The following is a 10363-nucleotide window of genomic DNA, read 5'->3' as shown; positions in this document are numbered from 1 at the left end:
TTTTCTTATTCCTTCAGTCTTCCTAACTCATTTTGTCTTCTCTCTGTCCAACCCTCCCTCTCTCTCTCTCTCTCTCTCTCTCTCTCTCTCTCTCTCTCTTACACTTTTGCTAAATCTTTCCCTCCCTTTCTCTGCCCCCCCCCCCCCCCATCCCCCATCAGCCTGTCCATGATCGAGCCCGGTCCTGTCCACACGGAGTTCGAGATGAAGATGATCCAGGACGTGTCCAAGAAGGAGTTTCCCGGCGCTGACCCGGACACCGTCAACTACTTCAAGAACGTCTACCTCCCCTCCTCCGTCGACATCTTCGAAGCCCTCGGGCAGACGCCGGACGACATTGCCATGGTCAGCATCTGGGACTGTGGACAGATTATTTGCAAACTCCTAAAGCTAACTACGGCTAATTTAGTATTTAGGCTAAATTACATTTACATTACATTACATTACATTACATTTCATTTGGCTGACGCTTTTTAACCAAAGCGACTTACAACATGAAAAAAAACATTTAGGTTTTTAAGAGCATTTAATTTTCTAACATAAATAAAAAGCCATAGTAAGTGCATCAATGGGTGTAATAAGTGCATCAATGAGTCTAATAAGTGCATGAATGAGTGCGATTGTCTGAAGTAGTGCTATGAGAGGAGATGTTTTGAAGAGCTGGGTTTTCAGACCTTTTTTGAAGATGGCTAGTGATGTCCCTGCTCTAGTAGTAAATCAATTTGCTCTTTAGCAAGGGTAACTTGACCAACACTGATGAGTCAGCACAATGCTTGCTCATGCACATGCTACACAATAGATGTAGTTCATGCACAAGAAATGTAATTGTTGATAGACTGCACTTTGCCAGCCCCTTAAAGGTACCAACCTCTCAAGGGCTGTCTTATTTATCTTGTCTGGACTCAAAACAAACTTTTCTCAGAATAAGCAACAGAAAAATGTATTTTGTTGGCAAATACAATTTCAATATCGGAATGTTTGGAGGACATGTGGCTTGTGGAAAATGGGTTCATTACATTGCTGAATGTAAGAAATTATGAAGATGTATCCAAGCTAAAATGTTACCAAAGTGTTAATGCTTTCCATTGCATGCAGACGCCAAAGACTGAGCTGTAGTTCACATTATGTCCCTTGCTGGCCACCGTTGCTTTAAAATGGCGCACGTAGGCTACACTCTAAAAACGGAAATCAACCAAATATTAATTAATCCCTAACGTGAAATAGAGCAGACACTTTCAATATCACTTCAACGTCAGGCTTCAACGTAGTTTCAATATTTCAAACCATATTTAAATGTTGATTCAACTGAATTTTGCTATCTGGGAACCTATTCCTTTAGTAGTTTTAACTCTGCAATGTAGTTATATCTACCTTGCTTTTGGGTTAAAATTGTTACCCATTAATATAGTAGTTGTAACTCGGCAATGTAGTCATTTCTACCCAGTTTCTGGGTTAAAGATACAACCCAGCATGTTGGGTTATATGCAACCCAACCCATTGGGTTGACTCACCCCAACGTTAAGTCGGTCCATATATGACCCAGCACATGGGTTGATATTGGGTTGATTTCAACCCAGCCGTTTTAAGAGTGCACATGGGGAGTCGACCCAAACTACGTATATTTAAATTAGCATTTCTAAGCCAATAGGTATGCTTCGAATTGGTGGTGGTGATAATTACAACATGAATGAGGCCACCTGGGGATGGGAATGGGAAATGTTGATTTTTGTTAACAAACAACTGAAAAGTAACCTTTGAATTTTCACCTCTCTGCTCCTTTTCATCCTCCTCCTCCTCTTCAGTGCACCAAGAAGGTGATCGAGGCGAGCAGCCCGCGCTTCCGTAACCTGACCAACCCGCTCTACACGCCCATCGTGGCCATGAAGTACGCCGACGAGACGGGCGGCCTGTCCGTCAAGGCTTTCTACCACATGCTCTTCAACATGGGCGGCATCATGCACGTCAGCATGACCGCTATGAAGTACCTGACCTGCGGCTGCCTGCGGAGCCGCACTGTCTCTCCACACTGACAGGGCGGCGCCGTAGAGCCAGCGAGCTAGCGAGAGCGGTTAGGGTCATGCATTTAGCAGGCTGTCATCCCATCCACACTGAGCAGAGGGGGCGCCGTTAAGCCATTTACATTCAGGATTACACAGCTAGCAGGCTGTTTACAAACTACACAGATAGAGGGTGCTGTTGAGCTACACTTTCTAGCCATCTACATTCCCCATTTTCAGAAGGCCGTTTTACCCAGGGTGCCTCTCAATCGTCTTTTTATACATCCTCCCTTCCTTCCTCTGTCCTCGTTCCCACTGATCTTGATGAAGAGTGATGGGGCGGCAACAATGGGATAGTCTATCCAGTGTCAGTTATAGATCAGTGGGAACGAGCCTGGAGGACCGAGCATCGAGGATCGAGGAGAGAGGTTGAGAGGCACCCCCAGAGTCCTGTTTATGCATTCAACAGACCGTCACTCAGCCATACAGATAGGGGGCGCTACAGAGCCACAGCATCTCTACACACCTACACTCTCACATTGCATATGTATGCAGTTATCACACATGCTCTACGTAAATGCACATGTATGTCACAATGGCAGGCTCTGGTGTTACCTTGGTGTTACATTCCAGAGGGAACTTTCAGAGATACTCCCACCACCTGTCCCTATACTGGCATCTAGCACGGTGGCACCAAGACATCCACAAAAGACCAACACAGCAGTAATCACACCAACATTGTGGCTACGGTGGGGTTTAGAGTGGGGGCCATCATACCTCTTTATTGGTCACTTTGCTGTCAGTTTTATGGAATTGTATGTGACTTATTTGTGTATGTGTGTGTGTGTGTGTGTGTGTGTGTGTGTGTGTGTGTGTGTGTGTGTGTGTGTGTGTGTGTGAGTGTATGTGTGTGTGTGTGTGTGTGAGAGAGAGAGTGTGTGTGTGTGTGTGTGTGTGTGTGAGAGAGAGAGAGTGTGTGTGTGTTCAACAGGGATGAGGAAGAGTCCAGTAGACTCCATTGTCAAGTCAAGTCAAGTTTATTTATATAGCACATTTCATACACAGAGGTCATTCAATGTGGTTTGCAGAAACAAAATCAAACAGTAATAACAAATAAAAGCAAATTGTGTGATAACAACAGGACAAACAAAGACCTAAATCACATTTCATAATCACCTTTCCTTTTTGAACAGAATAGATAATACGAGAAGTCAAATGTATTTTTAGATAGTGTGAAGTATATATTTTGCATATAGATAATTAATTACACATGCTTTGAAAATTGTGTATTTTGAATATGTGTGTCTTGATATTACAACAATGTTCTTTTATGCTCCTTCATTAAAAGTAAAAGATTTTTTCTAAATATGCATTGTTTTCTATATTGCCCTTTGCTCTTCTACACAACTAACAGGAGCAACTCTATTACTCTATGAAACACTAAACTCACTATTCACACTGAACAGTGAAGTCAGACGAGAAACAACGTTGGCACAAAACACACACACAGCTAACTCTGCAGACTCAACCAGGTGAACACCGTCTAGCCTGCGGCACCTTTTGGACTCACCTGTGCAGGTGTACTGGGGAGCTATGGAAACAAAAACGAACCCCAACTATAACTCCTTTTCTGAGTGCAACATGCATGAACACACACACACACACACACACACACACACACAAATACATACAGAGAGATAAGAGAGAAAACCTGCTATCTAAAATGCCATTGAGGAATTGGTACTCCCCCAGCTCCCCTCAAAAGTTTCAGGCAGAACAGAACGGAACGGAACGGAACAGAGAGAGCGGAAACCCACAGCAGCCGCCGCCCCTTGGGAACAGCACAAGCAGAGCACACTCAACTCAGAACAGAACAGAACGGAACAGAGAGAGCGGAAACCCACAGGGCGGTCCCTTGGGAACAGCACAAGCAGAGCACACTCATCTCAACCTGAGGCCTCCACAGACACAGGCACAGCAAGCTACTCTACATCTCAGATGCTACGCCGTTATAACAGATCTTTACTGGATTTTAGTCCCTGCCCATGAAGCTTTTGGGACGTGTTACACTAACCACTTACTGCAGTGTTTGATTTAAGGAGGTGATGGCCATACAGTTAGTTTCAGGCCAACACAGAACAGAAGTGAAGAGAGAACGGTAACCCACAGCAGCCACCGCCCCTTGGGAACAGCACAAGCAGAACCCACTCAACTCAACCTGAGAGTGAACAAAAGGCCTCCACAGACACAGATAAAGCTACCTCTCCAAAGAGAACAACTTTGGACCCCAGTCTTTTGAAAGGCTCACAAGCCCACAGTTTTTTTTTTGTTGTTTTTGATGGTTGCTAAATAGATTAGAATGCAGCGAAGAGAAATGAAAAGTCATAAAATCATTGAACAGCCTATAAAGCATTAACTGAAAAAAAAATAAGATAGATCATATAGATTACACACATAACCATAGATTATAGACCTAGATTACAGAATATATGTTTATTTGTCATTTGACCAAAACATTGTTGAGCATACCTCTATGAGGCACAAATAAATCTAATCCAAGAGCTAGTTGAAACTTTAATCGGTGATGACAATAAATCAACAGATAGAAATGGAAAGCAAAATATGTCTTTTCTCTCTTCAAAATCATTGCATCATAAAATATCAGAACTATGGGTAACACTTTACTTGACGGGTTCATTCAGAATAGAATAGAATAGAATATATACTTTTTTGATCCCGTGAGGGAAATTCGTGTCTCTGCATTTAACCCAATTTAACCGAATTAGTGAACACAATCAGCACAAACACAGTGAGGTGAATCACACACTAACCCAGAGCAGTGAGCTGCCTGCCCAACCAGCGGCGCGCGGGGAGCAGTGAGGGGTTAGGTGCCTTGCTCAAGGGCACTTCAGCCGTGGTGGACTGGTTGGGGATCAAGCCCTAAGCCCTAACCAGTACACCACGGCTGCCAATAATGTCTCACTGAATCAGTAGAACAGGGCTGGTAATTCTGCGATGTAGCAAGAAAGTCACAACTCCACCGTTTTATATTTGGTAATATTTACTCAAGATGTTTCATACAGAATATGATATAAAAATATAATTAGCATTGAGGATCCATCAGAGTTTAAGCCTTAAATCATTGTATTTCTCAAACTTTGCATTTCTATTTCTACTCCTCTCTTTACAACAAACAGAGGGGCAGTCAAAGGAGACATGAGGTTAGATATCACAAATATCACAAACACTTTCAGAAAAGCTCTATCACATTGTTTACAATAAAACGTGCCAGGGCACACCTGTTAAGTAACATTTCAGAAACAGGGGTATTACGGAATGAATTCAGAGTAAACTAGAGCACAATATAATAGAATGGAGTATAATGAGGATGACATTCAACTCTAATTTCATAGTCCACACCAACCAGTGCACCACACAAATGCCCCATTGACAATATCGATTTCTTTCTACAGGCCAAGGTCTTCAGAAAGGAAGCCATCTAATTCTTTGAGCAGGGAGAGCATGACGCCACATGCTTTGTCTCTCTTTTTCAGCACCATGTCGATGAGGGAGGTCACCTGGTCCTGCAGCACACTGGTCCTCTGCAGGACGACTTCTTTTTCAATACTGATCAACACCTGATGGGATTCAAGTCTTGACAGCAGACCTTTCAGCTCTATCACATTGTTTATAATACTGAGTAGGCTACTAATCAGCAGCATTCCAGGAACAGGTTGTGGTTTTCCTAAATTAATTCAGTGAATTAGAGAACAATAATAGAATGGAGATGGATGATGTGCATCAGTGACATGCCTGAGATCATGGAGTATGGGAAGGTTTCATTCTATAGGCCAAGAAAAGTAGTTATCTAATTATTTGAGCAGGCAGAGCATGATACCACATGTATTTCAGAAACAGTGGTTTTACAGAATGAATTCAGAGTGAATTAGAGAACATTCGAATAGAATGGAGTACTGTACATTCAACTCTTTTCTAATTTCATAGCCAACACCAACCATACAGTAGAGTATTGATTTCTTCCTACAGGCCAAGGTCTTCAGAGAGGTATTCATCTAGTTCTTTGAGAAGGCGGAGCATGACGTCACAGGCTTTATCTCCCTTATTCAGCACCATGTTGATGAGGGAGGTCACCTGGTCCTGCAGCACACCGGTCTTCTGCAGGATGTGTTGTACGTCCGTACTGTGCAACACAGGAGGCCGATGGGATTCAAGTCTTGACAGCAGACCTTTCAGTACACTTTCTGATGTCCTCTCGATGAGATCAGGCTTAATACGGGATAGTTGATCTAGGAAGAGATCATCAAAGCAAGAAGGCTTAGGATTTTTAACATTTTGATTGTTGACACCAGTACCTCAACTGTTGCTATGATCTACTGTACCTGAAACCTGTGATGACCTCAATACACACATTAAATAAAAACAAAACAAGAAAACTTCTTAGTTTAATTGTCTTTCAAATGTTCTATTCTGCAAATTATCAGATTTTAAAAGGAGATTCAATGAATGGGTCCTGTACCTTTGTTTGGCCTGGAGGCCATTAGAGTATCACATCTGGATGCTCCTGAGGGAATTCCATGACTGTGTGGCCCTTCAGCATATTCCTCATCACCCCTGGCAACTCTGCTTGTGGAAGACGTCTCTCTATTTACGGTATCATGTCTAGATGTGGCTGAGGGAATTCCATGTCTGGATGTGGCTGAGGGAATTCCATGACTGGATGTGGCTGAGGGAATTCCATGACTGTGTGCCTCTTCACCATATTCAAAACTTCCCAGTGACGCTTTCCATACGGACTTCCTCTTACTCATCAACTCCAAATCAAAATTGTCCTCTGGGTTTTTAATAACCACCTTGAAAAACTCTGGAGGTATAAGATTTTTAAGGGTGATCTCCGGTGGGGAGATCTTAGCATCACAGGGGGATGCGTTGAGGCTGAACTTTGTGTTCATCTGAATGGGGATCGTCGGTCGATGTGTTATGATCTCCTTTGCATCTTTGGCCCTGTGTGAATCCTCTTTAACGGCTTGAATCATGGAAGCATCCCGTGGCACAATGTATGTGTGGAGAACCAAGGGTGTCACCCTGGTCCGGTAAGTGAGCACCTCTAGGTGGGCTTTTATTTTGATTTTCTTTTTTACCTGGACTTGTGTCGTTGAGAAGGAGGGTTTAAGGAGCTTTGCGTGGAAGCGAGTCAGCTCACATTTCTTTAGAGTTACACTGCTGTTGACCCCATGCAGAACTCTCACAGCGTCTCTAAGAGAGGAATCTGAACCTTCCAGACAGGCAAAATGGGGCAGATGAGCCTCCAACAGTTCACCTGAGGGCACTTTGATATCCATCAAGGGACCAATTGGTTCATACTGCAACATGGCAAGCTCTGCTCCGAATACATGGGGGTCACTAAAGTCATACTGTAGAGAGACTTCAACTGCACACACCCAGCGCAAACCAGACACTGTGCACTCAAAACTTCCTGGTGGAGAGCTGTGTTTATACACTGGGATTCCTGTATCCATGGAAACAGAGGGTTCCATCAGGGTCCAGTGTGAAGTGTCTTCAACATCTTCACAGGATTTGCAGCAGTTTGTTGGTCTGTAATACAGACACTGAGTTTCACCTGATGGAATGTCCAACCTTTAAGAGAGAATATAATCATCATCATCATCATCATCAATACAATAGTCAGAATTCCATGATGAACAAAGACATGTTCAGATATTAGCACATAAACTAAAACGCCAAGGCGTGAGCAGTCTTAGCAGACACATAATGCAAGTAAGCATTGAGTGCCGAACTTTGTGACACAGGAGGGAGCAGATGAATGCTAATTGAGACAGTAGTCAATTTTGCCAAGGGAAATGTCACTATCTGAATTTCAGCTTGGATGCAACGTGACAGTTCATTTAAACCAACGACTTTGGTGAATTAATATTCAAGTGTGATACAGCCAACAAACTGGATCTACTTCATACTGTAGGTGTGCAAGTAACATATGGTTAATTACCCCCTTATAGATCACAGGACAATGGGGAATTCAACCAAGCAGTGGAATAAATTAGCACAACCACCAGCAAACTATGGCTACATTGGAGTAATTCAGTGCCTGTAATCAAGCATATTCATTATGATCATGAAACCTATTTAATGAATGTGTGAGAAGGTAAATCTAAATCTTCATACTCAGCCATATTATCAGATAGTCCTCTCATGTCTCTGCTCCCGTCAGGATTGTCTGCAGAATCCAAATCATCTTGGTCCAGAAAGGTGCTTTCAGAGGAATCTTCCCTAATGACTTCAGACCCATGGACATTTGATGGCTCTGGGACTTTGTAATCTGTGAAAATAATATAAGAGGACATGGTTTCCTTTTTGAGATTGAATTTCATTAAGATATTAAAAATGTATTAACCTAACCCAGTCTGCCCATTTCCAGAAAAAAAGATGCTTCATGTAGAGGTGGAATATTTTCATTTTCATAAGCAGTACCCTTGAAAAATACAGATGTATTGCTTGAAAAGGCACATCTCAAGAAAACTAGATGTACCGCAAAGCGATACACAATATGACCGCTGCTCAGTCCTGCACATTCTCTCCGCAAATATCAATCATGCTTTTATTTCCATCGCCTACTCCAGTGGTTCCCAAACTTTTAACAGGCATGTACCCCCTGAGACATTATAGCAAAGTCTTTTTAAAGCAAGTCACGTCACTCGGCAGCCATATTGGCCATGGGGTCGGGCAGCGACTTTGACCGGAACAAGACCAGGCTCTATCTAAATGAATGGGGAGAGAGCTGGATGTCCATGTTCCGAGGTGTAAGAGACATAAAAATCAAATGTTTGAAATCGCGATGAAAATCTGACTAAAATCGCTGAAAAGGTTTGGTGGTTTTGTATCAAATTAACGCTTAAAAAGCCTTTTTCTTACTGGTAATTTTGGACTGCGCATGCTCTATTCTTCACGACGCAGCTTTCAAAAAGCGTGACCGCCAAAGATCGGCCAAATGATTGGAGCAACGGCATTGGAAGAGGCGGGACATGTGCAACCATAGCCAACCGGTGTAAACAACCGCCATCTTTCGTGTTACGAAGTTACCCCATGCTTTTCAATGGGCGATTTTTCCAGTGCAGTGTCTCCTCATATAGAAGTGTCTCTGATTATAGATCTTCCCGAGTACCCCCACACCACCAATTGTTAACAACACGTTTTTTAATTATTGTTAATATTCATTCATATCAATTTTGTCACAGACAGATCTCACACACATTAGGCCTACGACATGTCCAAGATCTCATTAAAGCTATTGTTAACTTTTCACATGCTGATAACAAGTAGGCCTATTGCTTTTCACATATTAACATTGTATATTTTCTTAACTTCTCTGCTGTAAAGTAGCCTAATAATAAAAAAGGAAGCACATTAACAATAGTTAAACTAAATTGGAGTAAACCACACAGAATAGGCCTACCACCTCTCCACCCACGTCACCAATCAATGTGAGGGATGTGCCTGGATGTTCTTGCATAATGCAGCGATGTTAGGCCGAATTGGGGACAGTTTCAGTCTTCGATAATTTTCAACAGTCTGTACTCTTAAGGCAGACCAACGTTGAGAATCCAGTCTCGCATAAATACGTTGTAGCAAATGGCATCAACGTCTTAATAGCTCGGTTTGCCAGGACCGGATACTCTGCCCGCAAACTAACCCAGACATCTTTCACTGTCTTCTGACCGAACTCTATGATGATAGTTTTAGTTTGCTATGATAGTGTCTTGACCTGAAAAGCTTGTCCCAACAGCAGGTGTCTCCTCTGACGTTTCTGTTGTCGCTGCATGAACCCGTTGCGTTTCAGCCATTTATCCATCGATTGCAATTTTCTTTGTCAAATAGGCTAGTCGTAGTTTACGTGCGACAAATAACACATTTTATTATGACGCCGAGTTGTAATCAGCGCTGCAACAGGCTGCTGTAAAGCTCTACTTTAACATCTCTGTCTCCACTCTCCAATATTTAATTAATGCGGAGAAAATACGTTTTTAATGTGCAGTGCAAATGCGAAGTTAAGTTACCTCCGTGGGATATAAAAAACGTTTGGAAAGGCATATGATTTTGATATTTTTTCACGTACCCCCTGAAATCGGTCCACGTACCCCAGGGGGTACGCGTACCCCAGTTTGACAACCACTGGCCTACTCCATCCCTTACTGCAACTTTTATGTATGTAAATGAATGTGTGCATGTGTGCGCTTGCTTTTGTGTATGAGTGCTTCTCTGTCTATGGGTGTGTGTGTGTGTGTGTGTTTGTCTGCTTGTGTGTGTTTTATGTGTCTCTATGTGTATATGTT

At 42.7% G+C, this 10363-nt stretch overlaps 3 protein-coding genes across 3 annotated transcripts in view; 1 reads left to right on the top strand and 2 right to left on the bottom strand.

The window, feature by feature from the left end:
- LOC134083788 (retinol dehydrogenase 8-like) overlaps window positions 1-2030 on the top strand; it is a 12149-nt gene extending 10119 nt beyond the window's left edge. Inside the window, exons 5-6 of the mRNA XM_062539866.1 lie at window positions 162-345; window positions 1803-2030. Coding sequence (XP_062395850.1) covers window positions 162-345; window positions 1803-2030 — 412 coding nt within the window. The remainder of the gene's footprint in view (window positions 1-161; window positions 346-1802) is intronic.
- LOC134086228 (NACHT, LRR and PYD domains-containing protein 12-like) overlaps window positions 1-10363 on the bottom strand; it is a gene marked incomplete in the record, with an annotated part of 983201 nt that overhangs the window by 806214 nt on the left and 166624 nt on the right.
- LOC134070875 (caspase recruitment domain-containing protein 16-like) lies at window positions 5049-6763 on the bottom strand. The gene is made up of 2 exons (XM_062527406.1): window positions 6535-6763; window positions 5049-6304 (listed from the first exon to the last, which is right to left on the bottom strand). The coding sequence occupies exons 1-2, from the start codon at window positions 6554-6556 to the stop codon at window positions 6039-6041; spliced, it is 288 nt and encodes a 95-aa protein (XP_062383390.1). The 5' UTR covers window positions 6557-6763; the 3' UTR covers window positions 5049-6038.

Source organism: Sardina pilchardus, chromosome 1, assembly GCF_963854185.1.
Source record: "Sardina pilchardus chromosome 1, fSarPil1.1, whole genome shotgun sequence".
Classification (NCBI taxonomy): Eukaryota; Metazoa; Chordata; class Actinopteri; order Clupeiformes; family Clupeidae; genus Sardina; species Sardina pilchardus.
Note: the sequence above shows the minus strand (reverse complement) of the source record. Positions and strands in the feature narration are given on the sequence as shown.

What these genes read in the sequence shown, in the direction of transcription:
- LOC134070875 (XM_062527406.1), bottom strand. Translation starts at nt 6,556, where the DNA reads ATGGCCTCCAGGCCAAACAAAG. An exon ending in GGCCTCCAGGCCAAACAAAG is followed by an intron (nt 6,305 to 6,534) that starts GTACAGGACCCA and finishes ATCTCTTCCTAG; the next exon opens with ATCAACTATCCCGTATTAAG.